General features: G+C 47.2%; 1 protein-coding gene across 1 annotated transcript in view; it reads left to right on the forward strand.

Moving 5' to 3' along the window:
- The window catches only part of LOC120049677 (neuralized-like protein 4), a 29081-nt gene that overhangs the window by 5382 nt on the left and 4454 nt on the right, over positions 1-19245 (forward strand). Inside the window, exons 2-28 of the mRNA XM_038996026.1 lie at positions 948-1151; positions 1410-1695; positions 1844-1909; positions 2054-2099; positions 2247-2484; positions 3031-3142; positions 3270-3358; positions 3470-3542; positions 3930-4203; positions 4670-4851; positions 5729-5814; positions 6014-6176; positions 6325-6535; positions 6634-6710; positions 6823-6901; positions 7104-7279; positions 9111-9239; positions 9391-9536; positions 12248-12466; positions 12820-12918; positions 13080-13223; positions 14095-14265; positions 14416-14574; positions 14698-14877; positions 15481-15574; positions 15808-15915; positions 19099-19243. Of these exons, the coding sequence (XP_038851954.1) occupies positions 948-1151; positions 1410-1695; positions 1844-1909; positions 2054-2099; positions 2247-2484; positions 3031-3142; positions 3270-3358; positions 3470-3542; positions 3930-4203; positions 4670-4851; positions 5729-5814; positions 6014-6176; positions 6325-6535; positions 6634-6710; positions 6823-6901; positions 7104-7279; positions 9111-9239; positions 9391-9536; positions 12248-12466; positions 12820-12918; positions 13080-13223; positions 14095-14265; positions 14416-14574; positions 14698-14877; positions 15481-15574; positions 15808-15915; positions 19099-19243 (3956 nt within the window). The remainder of the gene's footprint in view (positions 1-947; positions 1152-1409; positions 1696-1843; positions 1910-2053; positions 2100-2246; positions 2485-3030; positions 3143-3269; positions 3359-3469; positions 3543-3929; positions 4204-4669; positions 4852-5728; positions 5815-6013; positions 6177-6324; positions 6536-6633; positions 6711-6822; positions 6902-7103; positions 7280-9110; positions 9240-9390; positions 9537-12247; positions 12467-12819; positions 12919-13079; positions 13224-14094; positions 14266-14415; positions 14575-14697; positions 14878-15480; positions 15575-15807; positions 15916-19098; positions 19244-19245) is intronic.

Consider the following 19245-nt stretch of genomic DNA (forward strand, 5'->3'; position numbering starts at 1 on the left):
TCAGACAGTGTCACCAGCAAAGCACCATTACACCACCTCCTCCATGCTTCACGATGGGAACGACACATGCGGAGATCTCGTTTCTCATTGCTTATTTGAGCTGTTCTTGCCATAATATGGACTTGGTCTTTTACCAAATAGGGCTATCTTCTGTATGCCAACACAACTGATTGGCTCAAACGCATTAAGAAGGAAAGAAATTCTACAAATGAACAAGGCACACCTGTTAATTGAAATGCGTTCCAGATGACTGCCTCATGAAGCTGGTTGAGAGAATGCCAAGAGTGTGCAAAGCTGTCATCAAGGCAAAGGGTGGCTACTTTGAAGAATCTCAAATATAAAATATATTTTGATTTGTTAAACACCTTTGGTCACTACATAATTACATATGTGTTATTTCATAGTTTTGATGTCTTGACTATTATTCTACAATGTAGACAATAATAAAAATAAAGAGAAACCCTTGAATGACTAGGTGTGTCCAAACTTTTGTATGGTACTGTATATATGCTAACAACAAAGGAATAAAGAAATAAGAATAGCAATATTTTATTTGGAATAACATTGGAAGGCTATACTTAAGCAATATGGCCCAAGGAGGTGTGGTATATGGCTAATATACCACGGTTAAGGGCAGTTCTTATGCACGACACAGCACGGAGTTCCTGGAAACAGCCCTTAGCTGGGGCATATTTGCCATATCACAAACCCCCGAGGTGCCTTATTGCTATTATAAACTGTTTACCAACGTTATTAGAGCAGTAAAAATAACTTTTGTCATACCCGTGGTATACGGTCTGATATACTACGACTGTCAGCCAATCATCATTCAGGGCTTGTACCACCCAGTTTATAAAATGTATTGTACATTACTGACTAGATCTAAAAAGGGACATAAAATAAATAGATGAACTAGAAGCCTAAATAAATGTCACTTTCTTCTGCAGGTGAACTCATGGAGCGGCTCCGTAGAGATTGGGGTGACTGCTCTGGACCCGGCTTGTCTCGATTTCCCCAGCAGCGCTACGGGTCTGAAGGGAGGCTCCTGGATTGTCTCTGGCTGCTCAGTCCTACGCGACGGCCGCTCCGTCCTCGAGGAGTACGGCCGTGACCTGGACCAGCTGGCCGAGGGCGACCGCGTGGGCATACAGGTAAGTAGGCTAGTGGTTAAGAGAGGCGGGCACTGAATTGGTAACAGGAGGGGTACTGGTCACTGAGCCTTGCCGTTGTGTCCTTGAGGAAGGCACTCAATCTCTACAATTGCTCTCCATCCAGGGGGGCTGCTCTATGGCTGACCCTGTGCCTCTCAACTCTGTGTGTGTGTGTGTGTGTGTGTGTATTTGGGGAGGTTGAGATGTCTTTCTCTAAAAATTGAATATTGCTATTCTTATTTCTGTTCTCCTATTCAGCGGAGCGCCCGCGGCGAGCTCCACCTGTGGGTGAACGGGCATGACTGTGGTGCAGCTGCCAGCGGTCTCCCGACGCGCCTCTGGGCGGTGGTGGACCTCTACGGCAAGTGTACGCAAGTGACGGTGGTGAGCTGCGAGCCGCCCTCCTCGATGGAGAGAGATACGGAGAGGGAGACGGTGGAGGGGCATGAGGAGGTGGTGGTGTGCGGGGTCAGGGAGGGAGACACCGAGGATCTGACGTCAGTGGTGAATCTGGCAGCAGCGACAAACGGGACGACAGAGGAAGGTAGGAGTTGTTTTTGTTTGCAATGTTTATGTATTAAAAGATAGGGTTCGGTGTGTCATTGTGTGAAAGGTTGTAGAAGTGTAAATAAGGGAAAGACGGACTCCTGTCTCTCTCACTCTTGTTTCGTCTCTTTCCTCCTTTATCTCAGTGCCGGAGCTCCCTCCTACTCACAACCGACCTGACAAGTTCCCCAACAACATAGAGCCTGAAACGGGTACGAAAATAAAACTCCCCAAGGCTCTACCTGAATATCTATTACATTTGATCAATGATGCAACATTATTGACTGTCTCTCTCCGGTCTCTCTCTCTCCATTTCTCTCTTTCCTGTCTTTTTCTTTCTTTCTCTAACTCTGTAGCTCTGACGGAGCACCAGCTCTTTGACGTGTTCAACAATGCCATCGTGTCCCTCTACCGCTCAGAGGACGAGGGCGGAGGAGGACGAGACCTGGGGGGAGGAACGGGGACATACTCTGGGACAGGGGGTAGAGGGGACAGGGGGAGCAGCAGCGGAGGGGGAGCTGTCAACAGTAACAGTAGTAACAGTGACAGCGGGGCCGGAACCGGCAATACCGGAAGCACCAATAACAGCCCCGCGGGAGGGGTGGGACTTGGGGCGGTGACGAGCGGGATGATGACCAATGACGCGCTGCTGTTCCATGAGAAGTGCGGTACGCTGATCAAGCTGAGCAACAACAACAAGACGGCGGAGAGGCGGAGGCCGCTGGACGAGTTCAACAACGGCGTGGTCATGACCAACCGGCCGCTCCGACACAACGAGATGTTTGAGGTGCGGCCAATGACTGGCTCCAATACTGAGATGTGAATGCTTAGAATGACAAAGGGCGGGGTTTAGAGCGAAGAATAAAGAATACATGTGCTGTCATATTAATGATGAAACAGATGTATAGCTGACACCCGCTGTCATAACTGTTTACGACATGTTTATGACATCTGTTTCGGACGGCGGGGTGAAGTGTCACCATTTTGCTATTACATCACAATTTAAGGCTACTCCTCTTCATATGATAAAGCTGGAGGCTTCAGATTAGCCAATTAATAGTCATGATGCTACTGCCACAGGCTGTGAATAGATAAGTACATTTTCATTTGAATCTGCTGGATTGCAGCTTGATATGAATAATATATTGTAAATTGGAAAATTGGTGAATGTTTCTATATTCTGGAGGATACAGGGTGAGAGAATTCACTAGACGCCAAAAGGACCGAAGCTGGGAGGGACTGCCTGAACTTGTCCAATAACAAACGCTTACTTACGTTTTCTGTTGTCGCAAAACGTTTTGAGTGAATACTCCCCTGGTTTCTGTTGCCACAGATCCGTATAGATAAGCTGGTGGACAAGTGGTCGGGGTCGATTGAGATCGGCGTGACAACACACAACCCCAACAACTTGGACTACCCTGCCACAATGACAAATCTGCGCTCAGGTATGTAACACACACACAAAACGGCAAGATGCATTATTCTGTGTGCAGTTTTTTGTGGAATAGATCATGTTACAGTACGTATTAAGTTCATGCCGCGTGTGTGTGTGTGTGTTTCTTGCCTTCCCAGGTACAATCATGATGAGTGGCTGTGGTATCCTGACTAACGGCAAAGGGACCCGTCGGGAGTACTGTGAATTCAGCCTAGACGAACTGCAGGTCAGTACAACACACACACACACACACACACACACACACACACACACACACACACACACACACACACACACACACACACAGCCTAATGCCATATGTGTCACTGTCTTCCAGGAAGGGGATCACATAGGCCTGATGCACAAGGCCAGCGGAGCTCTTCACTTCTACATCAATGGCATCGACCAAGGTGAGAGTGACACGCCAGGAGCATCCGTCAATGTAAAGAGGGATTGAATGGCTGTAGCGTGGCGTTGGAGGGATAGTCACTTAGAGCTCGTCCATTGGTATAGTAGTAACCTTGCGGCGACCTAAGGACAGACAAACCATGAAGCGAAAATGCATGAAATATTTTATTTCATAAAAATACACATTGTTGAAATTGTTATTATGTTTTACATACTCATTGTTATTTGATGTATTGCTTAATTGTCATGCAGTGGTGATTTTTGACCCGTACAATGTAAAAAATTATGGTAGTTTCAAGAAATGCATACAATTGCAAATCATTATCATATTTCATCCAAACATCCAATTCTTCCATGACCTCAATTTGACCTCTGACCCTGCCCCCTAGGCGTGGCGGCGGCCCAGACACCTCCCATGGTCTACGGCGTGGTTGACCTCTACGGCATGGCGGTCAAGGTGACCATCGTCCACAATCACAACCACAGCGACCGGCTGCGTCGCAACAACGCCATAATGCGGGCGCTGTCCCCCGACGTGGGCCGCCCCCGGCCCGCCCTCTCCCTCACCTCGGACCCTGACGCCACCGACCGCCTCCTCTTCCACACCAACTGTGGGCAAAAGGCGGCCATCATCAGTGAAGGCAGGACTGCTCTTCGCCCTCAGTACGTAACCATGGCTTTGATCCAAACAATATTATTATCAACTGTCTGTATGATTCAAATGGTCAGTTTACGGCCCTTTTTGTATTTGTAGAAAAGGACCAGTCGACTCCGTAGACAGTTGAGGATAAGGATATAATTTTCAACATCAGAAATACAGATATTTGGTTTCTCTAGAAATAATTATTGATGATGATGCACTCCTATTACACTCTCACAGGTCAAAAATAGGAGCTACTCTTATGTGATGATTTCTGACCCTGCCTCCTAGGCGTGGCAACATCGTTACAGTCCATTACCAACTCAATGACGACATTGCGCTTGCTCTTTGGGGTCTTTTTGACTCTTGCTGATGTTAAAGGGCCTTTATAAATAATGACATGTATGTATGTGACATGCCTTATACAATATATTGCTAAATAGATAAATGTATAAATTGATTTGATTGTGTGAATTTTTCCTCGGGCAGTGCGACGGACGACTTCAACCACGGCGTGGTCCTGAGTGGCCGCCCGCTGCGCTCCAACGAGGTGTTCCAGGTGCGCATCGACAAGATGGTGGACAAGTGGGCGGGCTCCATTGAGATTGGCGTGACCACGCACAACCCCGCCTACCTGCAGCTGCCCTCCACCATGACCAACCTGCGCTCAGGTAATACCAACCAATCAGGTAATACCATCCTCTTACCCCTAGACACACCAGATAATACCAACCTCTTACCCCAGATAATACCATCCTCTTACCCCTAGACACCCTAGATAATACCAACCTCTTACCCCAGATAATACCATCCTCTTACCCCTAGACACCCCAGATAATACCAACCTCTTACCCCAGATAATACCATCCTCTTACCCCTAGACACCCTAGATAATACCAACCTCTTACCCCAGATAATACCATCCTCTTACCCCTAGACACCCTAGATAATACCAACCTCTTACCCCAGATAATACCAACCTCTTACCCCAGATAATACCATCCTCTTACCCCTAGACACCCCAGATAATACCAACCTCTTACCCCAGATAATACCGACCTCTTACCCCTAGACACCCTAGATAATACCAAACTCTTACCCCAGATAATACCGACCTCTTACCCCTAGACACCCCAGATAATACCAGCCTCTTACCCCAGATAATACCAACCTCTTACCCCTAGACACCCTAGATAATACCAACATCTTACCTTAGGTAATACCGACCTCTTACCCCTAGACACCCTAGTTAATACCCACCTCTTAGCCCAGGTAATACCCACCTCTTAGCCCAGGTAATACCGACCTCTTACCCCTAGACACTCCAGATAATACCAACCTCTTACCCCAGGTAAATCTGACCTCTTACCCCTAGACACCCTGGGTAATACCGACCTCTTTTTTTTGTCTAGGTTGAGTTTCCACCTCATTACCCTTCCAATCCTCTGAGCAGTGTCTATGGATAGGGGCTTTATTAATCTACTTTTTCATACTCCAATGTACAGTATGTTTGGAAAGAGGTATAGATTGACTGATGATGTTTCTCAGGGACGTGGATGATGACCGGGAATGGGGTGATGCACAACGGAACCACCATACTGGACGAGTATGGACACAACCTGGACCGACTCAAAGTGAGTGGGAAATATACTTTACAGTCAGCCTTATATTATCAAACTCTACCCCCCCCCCCCTCTCTCTCTTTTTTACCACTGATGCTCTCACTCTTTCCCTCACCATCAACATAGGACACTATCATTTTACTACTTACTGCCTCTTGTGTTTCGTAGTTGTCAACTTAACACTCCGTGCTCTCTCTCTCCTCCCCCCCAGGCGGGGGACACGGTGGGCGTGGTGCGTAAGGAGGACGGGAGCCTACACTTCTTTGTGAACGGGGTGGCGCAGGGCCCGGCGGCGTGGAATATCCCGCCCAGCGTCTACGCCGTGGTGGACCTCTATGGCCAGGCCGCACAGGCCACCATCATGGACGACATGGGTGAGAGGGATGAGGGGGGGGTAGAGAGATGGGAGGGAGGAAGGTAGAGAGGTTCACAAGAACATTCTAAAAGCTGCTAGTGTCTCAACAAACTTTTTGTCTCCACAACCATTCATGACTAAATCCATCTCTCTCTCCCCCTCTCTAGCGGACCTCCCCCCTCTCCCAGAGGACAGCTCGGAGGGCCCCACCGTCATGTCGCCCGGCAGCCCATGCTCGGTTGCCGGGGGCAACAGTGCCAACGACCTGCGCTTCCACCAGCTGCACGGCACCAACGCCGTGATCACCAACGGGGGGCGCACTGCCCTCAGACAAAACTGTCGCTCCGAGTTCAACGACGCCATCGTCATCTCCAACAGGTCAGTGTGACACACACACAATCGTCATTTCCAACAGGTCAGAAAGTACACACACACATCACTTGTGTGTGTCAAGACTGTGTGTTGTCCATTGCCAGGTGCCTTCGAGATGGAGAGCTCTTTGAGATAGTCATTCAGAAGATGGTAGACCGTTGGTCGGGGTCAATAGAAGCAGGTAAGATAATGGCAGGTAAGGAGTTTCTATTTTACCCCTCTCAAACTTCACACAGCCCTATCCACACCCACAGCAGAGGGGTGATATGTTTGTCTGTGTGTGTTCTGTCCAGGTGTGACTTCCATCAGGCCAGAAGAGCTGGAGTTTCCTAACACCATGACGGATATAGACTACGACACCTGGATGCTTAGGTAAGGGTTTATGTTTGTTTGTGTTCAAACCCAGGTGTCCTGCTGCGCGCCTGTTTTAGCCCACTGAGCTAAAGCCTATTAGCTCAGGGAGCTAATGAAACGTTTTCAGGTCTCTTTGGACATGCGTGGTTCACCTAGCTGTCTTTGTTAATGCCTGAAGAAACAGTAATTCAAACGTTTTATCTCTCCCCTCGCACGCCAGTGGCACGGCCATCATGCAGGACGGCAACACCATGCGTAACAACTACGGCTGTGACCTTGACTCCCTGACCACGGGCAGTAGGATCGGCATGATGCGCTCGGCCACCGGCGACCTCCATTACTACATCAATGGGGTGGACCAGGGTGTGGCCTGCACCGGACTGCCGCCAGATAAAGGTGAATGGAACCAGTTGTCATGTGCATCTTATCACAACCCCATATACAGTGCCTTCGGAAAGTATTCAGACCCCTTGACTTTTTCCACATTTTGTTACGTTACGGCCTTATTCTAAAATGGATTAAATTGTTTTTTCCCCCTCAATCTACACACAATACCCCATAATGACCAAGCAAAAACGGGTTTAGAAAGTTTTGCTAATTTGTTACAAATAAATAACTGATCGGATTTACATACGTATTCAGACCTTTTACTCAGTACTTTGTTGAAGCACCTTTGGCAGTGATTACAGCCTTGAGTCTTCATGGGTATGACGCTACAAGCTTGGCACAACTGTATTTGGTGAGTTTCTCCCATTCTTCTCTGTAGATCCTCTCAAGCTCTGTCAGGTTTGATCGGGAGCGTCTCTGCACAGCTATTTTCAGGTCTCTCCAGAGATGTTTGATCGGGTTTAAGTCCGGGCTCTGGCTGGGCTACTCAATGACATTCAGAGACTTGTCCCGAAGCCACTCCTGCATTGTCTTGGCTGTGTGCTTAGGGTCGTTGTCCTGTTGGAAGCTGAACATTTGCCCCAGTCTGAGGTCCTGAGCAGGTTTTCATCAAGGATCTCTCTGTACTGTGCTCCGTTCTTCTTTGCCTCAATCCTGACTAGTCTCCCAGTCTCTGCCGCTGAACAACATCCCGACACTGCCACCACCATGCTTCACGGTAGGGATGGTGCCAGGTGTCCTCCAGACTTGATGCTTGGCATTCAGGCCTAAGAGTTCAGTCTTGATTTCATCAGACCAGAGAATCTTGTTTCTCTGGTCTGAGAGTCTTTAGGTGCCTTTTGGCAAACTCCAGGCGGGCTGTCGTGTCTTTTACTGAGGAGTGGCTGGTGGAGTGCTTCAGAGATGGTTGTCCATCTGGAAGGTTCTCCCATCTCCACAGAGGAATTCTAGAGCTCTGTCAGTGACCATCGTGTTCTTGGTCACCTCCCTGACCAAGGCCCTTCTCTCTGATTTGAATCAGTTTGGCTGGGCGGCCAGTTCTAGGAAGAGTCTTGGTGGTTCCAAACTTCTTCTGTGTAAGAATGATGGAGGCCACTGTGTTCTTGGGGACTTTCAATGCTGCAGACATTTTTTGGTGCCCTTCCCCAGATCTGTGCCTCGACACAATCCTGTCTCAGAGCTCTACGGACAATTCCTTTGACCTCATGGCTTGGTTTATGCTCTGACATGCACCGTCAACTGTGGGACCTTTATATAGACAGGTCCAATCAATTTAATTTACCACAGGTGGACTCCAATCAAGTTGTAGAAACATCTCAAGGATGATCAATGGAAACAGGATGCAGCTGAGCTCAATTTCGAGTCTCATGGCAAAGGGTCTGAATACTTATGTAAATAAGGTATTTCTATTTTTTTATTTGCAAAAATGTCTAAACCTGCTTTTGCTTTGTCATTATGGGTATTGTGTGTCGATTGATGAGTTATGTATTTTTTTTTTTAATCCATTTTAGAATAAGGCTGTAACGTAACAAAATGTGGAAAAGGTCAAGGGGTCTCAATACTTTTCCCGAAGGCACTGTATGTGCTAGGGGTCTCATGAATTTATTAAAATGGAATTGATAGTGTCCCGAAGCCACTCCTGCGCTGTCTTGGCTGTTTGCTAAGGGTATTTTTAGTTAGCTGCCACAAGCGTCTCTGAATAAATACACTTAGCAGTGATATTTTAGCATAAAAGAGCTGCTATTTAGTTATTTTACTTTTTATTTATCGATATTTGTCTCATTAAGATTAATTGTCTTTGTCAACTTTCCAAAACACTCTCCTTCCCTCCCTCCATTAGAGGTGTATGCGGTGATAGACCTGTACGGTCAGTGTGTCCAGGTGTCCATCACCAGTTCCTCTGGCCCTCTGGACAACAGTCTGTGTACCAGCAACATAACGGAGAAGAGCTTCCCCATACACTCACCAGGTACGCGCCACGGACGTGTGTTTTTTCTCAGGTTCCGGATTTAAATAAATTGTTAAACAACAGACCGCAAATGAACTGGCTCACATCTCCTTTTCCCCTGTGCGTGTGTCTCTTTCTGTACGTACGTACGCACGTGTGTGTGTGTGTGTAGTGGCAGGCGTGGCACACCGGCTCCACAGTAAACATGGTAAGAACGTGGTTCTGCTGGGAGAGGGCTGCCAGGCCGTCCGGGTAGGAGGATACGCTCATGGCATCGTCTTCAGCGCCAAGGAACTCAAAACAGACGAATTGTTCGAGGTGAGCCAGGGCAGGGGGAATACCATGGAGAGGTATTCAAGGTCTGAAAGTAGAGTTGCTGGGGTGGAGTTTAGCATCGCTTTTTTTTGTAAAGCTCCCCTTGACTTTTTCCACATTTTGTTACGTTACCATATTCTAAAATGTATTCATTAAATGTTTTCCTCATCAATCTACACAATACCCCATAATGACAAAGGGAAAACAAGTTTCTTTAGACATTTTTGCAAATTTATTTAAAAAACAAGAACCGATACCTTTGTAGCGGTATTTATTAGAGAGGGGTAAAGAAAGATTTTGTTCGGGCGCCAGGCAGGTATTAACCATGCCGAAAGGAAAAGAGTAGAATAGAGAGAGTACCACTACCAGACCCACACACATCAGCAGAAGAGACTGCCTAGAGTGTAGCCTGTTTACCAGATAGCCAGTGGAGAGAAAAGAGAATACACACCCTATAAAACCCACATCACAGCACAGGGGTAACCCCACCAAGAATACCTCATACAATAATAATAATAATAATGGCAGAGCAATTTAACAGCAACTTCATACAATAAAGAACCCAGTTATCAACAGAGGATTTGCAATAATCTGTATTATCTTCCAGTGGAGGAGTGCAGAGGGTATGAATGTGGGGGATGTTCATAGACACAACAAAGGCCTTAAAAATGTCCACAATCTTCTCGGCCACATGTCCTCAGTACACCCAACCTCAATACAGTTCAAATAACAATACACACTTGAAAGCAACCTCCCTTTTAACTAAAATGTCCACCCAAATACTTCTGGCAGGGCAATAATAGTCCAGCTCCCATGAACTTCAATGGGATGTACATTAGGAAAATAGAGAGTCTGTTGCAGGGTAAGGCACTGGAATGGAGGGAAGAGAAAGAGAAAAAGGGAACAAGAGAGATCTTAGCTGGGGTCTTCAGGCGTGCCGGTGTACTGTCAGATGGTTTGTTGGTTTGTAGGTTAAAGCTTCGCAACAATGTTGCTACTAATCCATGCGATCCATAACCGGCGCGGTCCCAAACGAAAACGATCACGCCGTAGAGCGATCACACCGATGATTGAGTTAAATACTTTATAACTACATACGCTGAAAACAAAACTTCTGCAGCATAGCACACACAATCAAACTGTCGCGCCACCCAAGAGCTCCTCCCCAAAGAGCTGAACGAGCTATCTTTTATTTCCTCCTTCCTTACTGCTCATGCGCTCTTAAAGTGGCAGCGCACGGTGAAGGCCCCGTGCAGGATTTCGCCACACCTTTGCCATGAGACTTGAAATTGAGCTCAGGTGCGTTCTGTTTCCGTTGATCATCCTCGATGTTTCTAAAACTTGATTGGAGTCCACCCGTGGTAAATTCAATTGATTGGACATGATTTGGAAAGGCACACACCTGTCTATGATGTCCCATAGTTGACCGTGCATGTTAGAGCAAAAACCAAGCCATGAGGTCGAAGGAATTGTCCATAGAGCTCCGAGACAGGATTGTGTCGAGGCACTGATCTGGGGAAGGGTACCAAAAAATGTCTGCAGCATTGAAGTTCCCCAAGAACACAGTGGCCTCCATCATTCTTACATGGAAGAAGTTTGGAACAAACTGAGAAATCGGGGGAGAAGGGCCTTGGTCAGGGAGGTGACCAAGAACAGAGCTCCAGAGTTCCTCTGTGGAGATGGGAGCATCTTCCAGAAGGACAACAATCTCTACAACACTCCACCAATCAGGCCAGATGGAAGCCACTCCTCAGTAAAAGTCACATGACAGCCCGCTTGGAGTTTGCCAAAAGGCACCTAAAGGACTCATGAGAAACAAGATTCTCTAATCTGATGAAACCAAGGTTGAAGTCTTTGGCCTGAATGCCAAGCGTTATGTCTTGACACCTGGCACCATCTTTACGGTGAAACATTGTGGTGGCAGCATCATGCTGTGGGAATGTTTTTCAGTGGCAGGGACTGGGAGACTAGTCAGGGTCAAGGGAAAGATGAATGGAGCAAAGTACAAAGAGATCCTTGATGAAAACCTGCTTCAGCGCACTCAGGACCTCCGGTGGGGCGAAGGTTCGCCTTCCAACAGGACAACGACCCTAAGCAAACAGCCAAGACAGCGCAGGGGTGGCTTCGGGAAAGTCTCTGAATGTCATTGATTAGCCCAGCCAGAGCCCGGACTTGAACCCGATCGAACATCTCTGGAGAGAACTGAAAATAGCTGTGTGCAGTGACAGTCCCCATCCAACCTGACAGAGCTAGAGAGGATCTGTAGAGAAGAATGGGAGAAACTCCCCAAATACAGGTGTGCCAATCTTGTAGCGTCATAACCAAGAAGACTTGAGGCTGTTATCGCTGCCAAAGGTGCTTCAACAAAGTACCAAATAAAGGATCTGAATACTTATGTAAATGTAATATTTCATATATATTTTTAATACATTTGCTAAAATTTCTAAAAACCTGTTTTTACTTTGTCATTATGGGGTATTCTGTGTAGAATGATGAGAAGAAAAAACAATTTCATCAATTTTAGAATACGGCTGTAACAAAATGTGGAAAAAGTCAAGGGGTCTGAATACTTTCCGAATGCACTGTAGGTAATTGTAATTGAGGAATTGTACATTTATATTTTTTCCATCCAGAAAAACAAGTGAATTCTTAATCACGCCATTTTCGCCATCACTAGTACTCATCCTCTCTCTTCTCCCCTCCCCAACCCCCAGGTGAAGATAGACGAGATAGATAACCAGTGGTCTGGTTCCCTCCACATGGGTCTGACTAGCCTGGCCCCCCCAGAGCTGCCCTCCTGCCCCATGTCGGGCCTGTCCCCCTCCCTCACACAGCTCCGCGCCAAGGTCACCTGGCTGCTGGCAGGGTCAGAGGTCAGACGCAATGGGGTCCTCCAAAGACAGAACTACGGGGCATCCCTGGACAGATTGACGGTGAGAGAAGGGAAGGAGAGGGGAGGGAGTGGAGAGGGAACAATGTGGCAGAGAGAACTTAGATGTAAAGATGGTGACTAGAGTGTTGTGAAAAACTATCCAAAAAGTAGGCAGAGACTATTGGAGTATAATAATGAACCTATAATCAAGCAGCTTCAGGGGAGATCCATCTCTGAGCATAGTCAGAAAGAACTCCCCTGCAGCTACTTGATTTAAAGGTTCATTATTATACTCCAATAGTCTCTAGAAAAATGTGTGCATTTGGAACGGATCAAAGGATCGAGATGAGTACAGAAATGGGCAAGTGTGTACTGGTAATAGGATGGATACTGAGATGAATTCTCTTTGTCTAGGTGGGGAACCGCGTGGGCGTGAAGAGATGCAGTGATGACACAATGCACGTCCTCATCGACGGAGAGGACATGGGAACAGCTGCTACCGCTGTGGCCAAGGTACACACACACACACACACACACACACACACACACACACACACACACGTGTGAGCATGTTCAATTAACATGCACACAAACACTTCATGAACGTACAAACTGTTCTCTCATCCACACACACACAACCACCCCACTAACCCACAACTCTCCCCTCCCTGTAGAACGTCTATGCGGTGCTGGACCTGTATGGTCGTGTGACGGCTGTGTCCATCGTCAGTTCCTCAGTGCTGGAGGATGCAGAAAGCATCAAGGCCCCCTCCCTCTCCTCAGACAGCTGCAGCGATGGCGAGGAGGACAGCACGCCGGTGAGACACACAGAGGGATGCAGTGGGATAGGAGACTGAGGGAAGCAGTGGGATAGGAGACTGGGGGATGCAGTGGGATAGGAGACTGGGGGAAGCAGTGGGATAGGAGACTGGGGGAAGCAGTGGGATAGGAGACTGGGGGAAGCAGTGGGATAGGAGACTGAGGGAAGCAGTGGGATAGGAGACTGGGGGATGCAGTGGGATAGGAGACTGGGGGAAGCAGTGGGATAGGAGACTGGGGGATGCAGTGGGATAGGAGACTGGGGGATGCAGTGGGATAGGAGACTGGGGGATGCAGTGGGATAGGAGACTGGGGGAAGCAGTGGGATAGGAGACTGGGGGAAGCAGTGGGATAGGAGACTGGGGGAAGCAGTGGGATAGGAGACTGGGGGAAGCAGTGGGATAGGAGACTGGGGGATGCAGTGGGATAGGAGACTGGGGGATGCAGTGGGATAGGAGACTGGGGGATGCAGTGGGATAGGAGACTGAGGGAAGCAGTGGGATAGGAGACTGAGGGAAGCAGTGGGATAGGAGACTGAGGGAAGCAGTGGGATAGGAGACTGAGGGAAGCAGTGGGATAGGAGACTGGGGGATGCAGTGGGATAGGAGACGGAGGGATGGGAATGCGGGACAGATGGACAGCATCAGAGTGAAACAAGCTTGACAGCTATATAAAGTTAGACTAATGTGTCTTCTAAAGTAAGAAAATGTCATTTATTTTGTAGCTTTTTTCATGCAAATATCTCAAAGTACAGTAGGAAGCCAGCATTTGCTCCACAGGTGGTTTAAGATTAGCACGAATTTAGCAACTGAAACAATAGCTTGTTGATTTATCTCTCGCCCCCCCCCCCCCTCCCAATCTATCCATCAGGTTGGAAGCACTAAGCTGGCCCTGGTGCCCAACACTGTCATGGCCTTCCTGGAGAACCATGGGAAGAACATCCAGCTTTCCAATCAGAAACTGACAGCTGCCCGTGTCTCCAGCTACAACCAGGGCCTTCTGGTCACAGCACAACCCCTGCCCAGACAACAACTGTTCCAGGTAGCTACACTGTTGTGTGTGTGTGTGTGTGTGTGTGTGTCTGTATGTTTTGATTGTGGCAGCGTCGTTGTTTAGGGACACATTATATAATATAGTGCTTTCTGTCGCTATTGTTTGTGACTGACAGTCCGAATGTCTCTGTTGCCATAGTTTCAGATCGACCGCCTGAACCCGTCGTGGACGTCGTCCTTGTCGCTAGGGGTGATAGGTCACTCCCCCGACCGCCTCAACTTTCCCTCCACGGCGTGCTGTCTGAAACGCTCTGCCTGGCTGCTGCAGAGAGACTCTGTCTTCCACAACTCTCTGAAGGTACCGGAGTCGCTGTCTCTCACTCAGCTCCCTTCACAACTCACTTTCTACTTTTGAGAACGTTTGGTCATTTCAAATGAACAACCTGATTGATTGGTTGATTAATCCTCTTTCTCATCCCAGATCTGTGAGAACTATGGTCCTAACCTGGACACATGTCCAGAGGGTACAGTATTGGGTCTACTAGTGGATGGGAACAGCTGTCTGCACCTCCATGTGAACGGGATGGACCAGGGGGTAGCAGCCCAGGACATCCCCACCCCCTGCTACCCCCTCATAGACCTCTACGGGCAGTGTGAACAGGTACGTCTGTCACCCTCCCACCCAAAACCGTCAGAATTCTGAATCTGATGAGGAAGTTAAATTCTACCTGCTTAGTCTAGCCACTGATATAACCCCCGGTAATGCAGTTAACACCATTTTTTATGATGATTAACAGTCCCAGTGGAAAACCAAACCGCCACCCAGGCATCCCTCTGCGTTTTTTTTTATACTTCTACACAAACACAGGGTGCGTCCCAAATGGTTCCCTATATGGTGCACTACCTTTGACCCGAGCCCTATAGCCCCTGGTCAAAAGTAGTGCACTATAAAGGGAGTAGGGTGCCGTTTTAGACTAGTCCTACTCAGATCCACTTTTAGATCAGTAGCTAGAAACTCTAATCTGCTAGTATGTTGCTCTATGTTCTCTAATCCTGAAATACTTCCACCTGGCCGAAGTCATAATCCCAATCTCATTTAGACACTCCGTCCCTCAGTCGGTCTGTAACTCTAATCCCAGCCCTCCCGCCAGGCTGGGTTTAATAATCTGTCGCCCGGCCTGGCCCTGTACAACGTAATCTGTTGTCACACTTCCTGAGGGCCGACCGAAGTCAAGTCAGTGACACCCTCTGATGTCGTTGGCAGGTTACAATAGTGACTGACAACGTGCCAACCGTGGGAGGGGAGAGCGGCGAGGCGCGTTGCCAAGGCGACATGGAGAAGGCGGACATGGTTGACGGTGAGAGGACGATGATGTCAACTCATTGCAAGCCTTTTACAGTTGATGTTCAAAATGTCTTTCATATTGAAAGTTCTGCGTTCTGTAGATGCAAAGTTTACCAAGTTATTGTCCTTGTTGGCATGTTCTTTGACATTAAAACGTTTTGACTTCTAAGTAATATCAAGCTCTGTATACATCTCTTATTGGCCTCAACCGGTGCTACCCTTTGACCTTTGCTATCTGACCTCCAGGGATCAAAGAGAGTGTGTGCTGGACGCCCCCTCCAGAGGTCAACCCCAACAAGACCTGTGAATACCAGGCCCTGTGCTCGCGCTTCAAGGACCTGCTCACGCTGCCAGGTGAGTACTCCACACACTTTTTTTTTTTTTTTTTTTTAAAGCTATACTTTCTTTTTGCCTGAGGAACCTCCGGTGGCAGAGCATTCCATGATGACGTGGCTCGATACATAACTGAACGACGCATTAAATCTGTTTTTTGTTTTGGGTACAGTGAAGAACCCATAGTGGCCTGTCTGGTGGAGTATGTCTGTTTTGAAGTGTATGCAAATAGATTAGACAAGTGGTTAGCCATTTTCAACACACAAATGTTCATTTAAAAAGACTGGAAGAGAAGTAGTCAATTTCTCCTCAACCCTCAACCATTAAAGACTATGATGCATGTGGTTGTTAGTTCTGTGTGCGCAGTTAAGGGCAAGGCATGCTGCTTGGTTGTGAGCCAGCTACAGCTTTGCTAGGTCTTTCTTTGCTGCGCCTGACCATATTAGCGGACAGTAATCAACATGGGACAAGACCAGAGGCTTAACAACTTGTACAGTAGATCTATGTGCCAAAAACGCAGAACATATTTTTATAACACACTACATTACCAAAAGAACGTCTATGTGGGCACCTGCTTGTCGAACATCTAATTCCGAAATCATGGGCATTAGTATGGAGTTGCTCCTCCCTTTGCTGCTCCACTCTTCTGGGAAGGCGTTCCACTCGATGTTGGAACATTGCTGTGGGGACTTGCTTCCATTCAGCCACAAGAGCATTAGTGAGGTCGGGCACTGATGTTGGGCGATTAGGCCTGGCTAGCAGTCAGCGTTCCAATTCAGGTCAGGGCTCTGTGCAGGCCAGTCAAGTTCTTCCACGCCGATCTCAACAAACCATTTCTGTATGGACCTCGCTTTGTGCACAGGGGCATTGTTATTCTAAAACAGGGAAGGGCCTTCCCCAAATCCTGTTGCCACAAAGTTGGAAGCACAGAATCGTCTAGAATGTCATTGAATGCTGTAGCATTAAGATTTCCCTGCACTGGGGGAAAAAAGGGGCCTATCCCAAACCATGAAAGCAACCCCAGACCATTATTCCTCCTCCACCGAACTTTACAGTTGGCACTATGCATTAGAGCAGGCAGCGTTCTCCTGGCATCCACCAAACCCGGATAGTACGATGGCCTATCAGATTGTGAAGCGTGGTTCATCACTCCAGAGAACACGTTTCCACTGCTCCAGACTCCAATGGCGCAAGCTTTACACCACTGCAGCCGACATTTGGCATTGCGCATGGTGATCTTGGGCTTGTGTGGCTGCTCGGCCATGGAAACCCATTTCATGAAGCTCCCATGAACAGTTCTTCTGCTGACGTTGCTTACAGAGGCAGTTTGGAACTCTGTTGCAACCGAGGACAGACGTTCTGTTCTGTTCTGTGAGCTTGTGTGGCCTACCACTTTGCGGCTGAGCCGTTGTTGCTCCTAGACGTTTCAACTTCACAGTAACAGCCCTTACAGTTGACCAGGGCAGAAATTTGACAAACTGACTTGTTGGAAAGGTGGCATCCTATGACGGTGCCATGCTGAAAGTCACTGAGCTCTTCAGCAAGGCCATTCTACTGCCAATGTTTGTCTATGGAGATTTCATGGCTGTATGCTTGCTTTTATACACCTGTCAGCAACTGGTGTGGCTGATGTAGCCGAATCCACTAATTTGAAGGGGTGTCCACATACTTTTGTGTGTGTGTATATATAAAAACAATCCCTAAAAATATAATTTAACTAGGCAAGTCAGTTAAGAACAAATTCTTATTTACAATGCAGGCCTACCCTGGCCAAACCCGGACGACGCTGGACCAATTGTGCACCGCCTTATGGGACTCCCAATCACGGCCGACTGTGATACAGCCTGGAATCGAACCAGGGACTGTTGTGACTCCTCTTGCACTGAGATGCAGTGTCTTAGACCGCTGCGTACCTCTCCCAATCTTCACAACAACTTTGTCAATATGACTTGACCATAATAACTGACCATCTAATGTTGCTTGAATTTTAGAAGAGCTTAAAATATGGGTAGTGTTTCTTGTATCCTTACCCTAGTGTGACGTTTTGATAACCATGTAAATCTCTGTCGGACAAGGTGACTTTTTATCAATATATTCAGCGCTTTTTGAAAATGCTGATTAGCATCAAAGTAGACAATACATACATGACTACAAATCCCTGCAAGCTCCTGCACGACATCTCTAGCTGACACCTTTGCTAACAGGTATTGTTTCAATTTAAAACTTGCACAAGACAGTTCACAGAATTGACAATTTTAAAGACATTTAGCCAATGTATTAATTACTAAATTTAGCTAACATTAGATAGTTAATCCAGCGATTCGAACTTTTGATTCGGCGGTCTCGTCCAGATCATGGCATTTTGTAGTTCTTTATGATAGCCACATTAGCAGCTAATTAGCATTTAATATTTGGGTGATAAATAAATGCAAATATATATTGTTAAGTCACCTTGTCCTAGAGAGATTTACACTTATCGAAACGTCACGCCAGGGTAAGCCTACTTATTTTAAGTGTTTCTAAAATCCCCTATGGAGAAAAATTAATGATGTAAAAACGATTGGAACCATTTCCTTGTTTGACTGAGTCTTATGACTCATGCTGTGGTACTCTATACCTGATGGCTTATCATTCTTGGCACAAACTTGACCAAATTCAAAACAGCAATCCTCTTAAATTATTAGATCTTCAATACACAAATATGATGGTTCAATGTTGTCATTTCCCTTCTGTTTGTCCACTTTAGCATAACTATAGCGCACTCTGGGTTCTATTGGATACGTAACTCTCCAATCGTGTGATGGCAGGTGATGTAAAGCCATAAGTTTGTTTTTTTCAGTAACAAATTATGATCTATAACTTCAAAGGCTGCACTAAAATCTAACAATACAGCTCCAACTATCTTATTATCCATTTAATCATTGGATAATTCTATTTCTGATAATAACAAAGAAGGAATGAATGGTTTTTGAGCAGATTGTATTCAGCAGATGCCTCATCTGGTTTAGCTCGGCTGCAGCCGGGGGTGCTCTGTTCTTCGTGCCTCTTCTGCGTACTGTTGCTGGTCTGTTGGTCTCAATGGTGGAGGGGGGTGCTTTCCTGTTGGTGTGGGGGGTTATGCTATCCAGTTGAGTATCCTTGGCTCAGTCATAACTCCATCTTTGTTGTTCTCTCTCTCTCTCTCTGCCTATCCATCTCTCTCAGATGGTTACTTCAACGAGGATGCCAAGTATAACCTGTGTTACTGTGAGTCTTGCCACAAGCTGCGGGGGGACGAGGCCTACTACAAGAGAGGGGAGCCCCCCCGGGACTACGCCCTGCCCTTCGGCTGGTGCCGCTTCGCACTGAGGT

The sequence above is a fragment of the Salvelinus namaycush genome, chromosome 6 (genome assembly GCF_016432855.1).
Source record: "Salvelinus namaycush isolate Seneca chromosome 6, SaNama_1.0, whole genome shotgun sequence".
Lineage (NCBI taxonomy): Eukaryota > Metazoa > Chordata > Actinopteri > Salmoniformes > Salmonidae > Salvelinus > Salvelinus namaycush.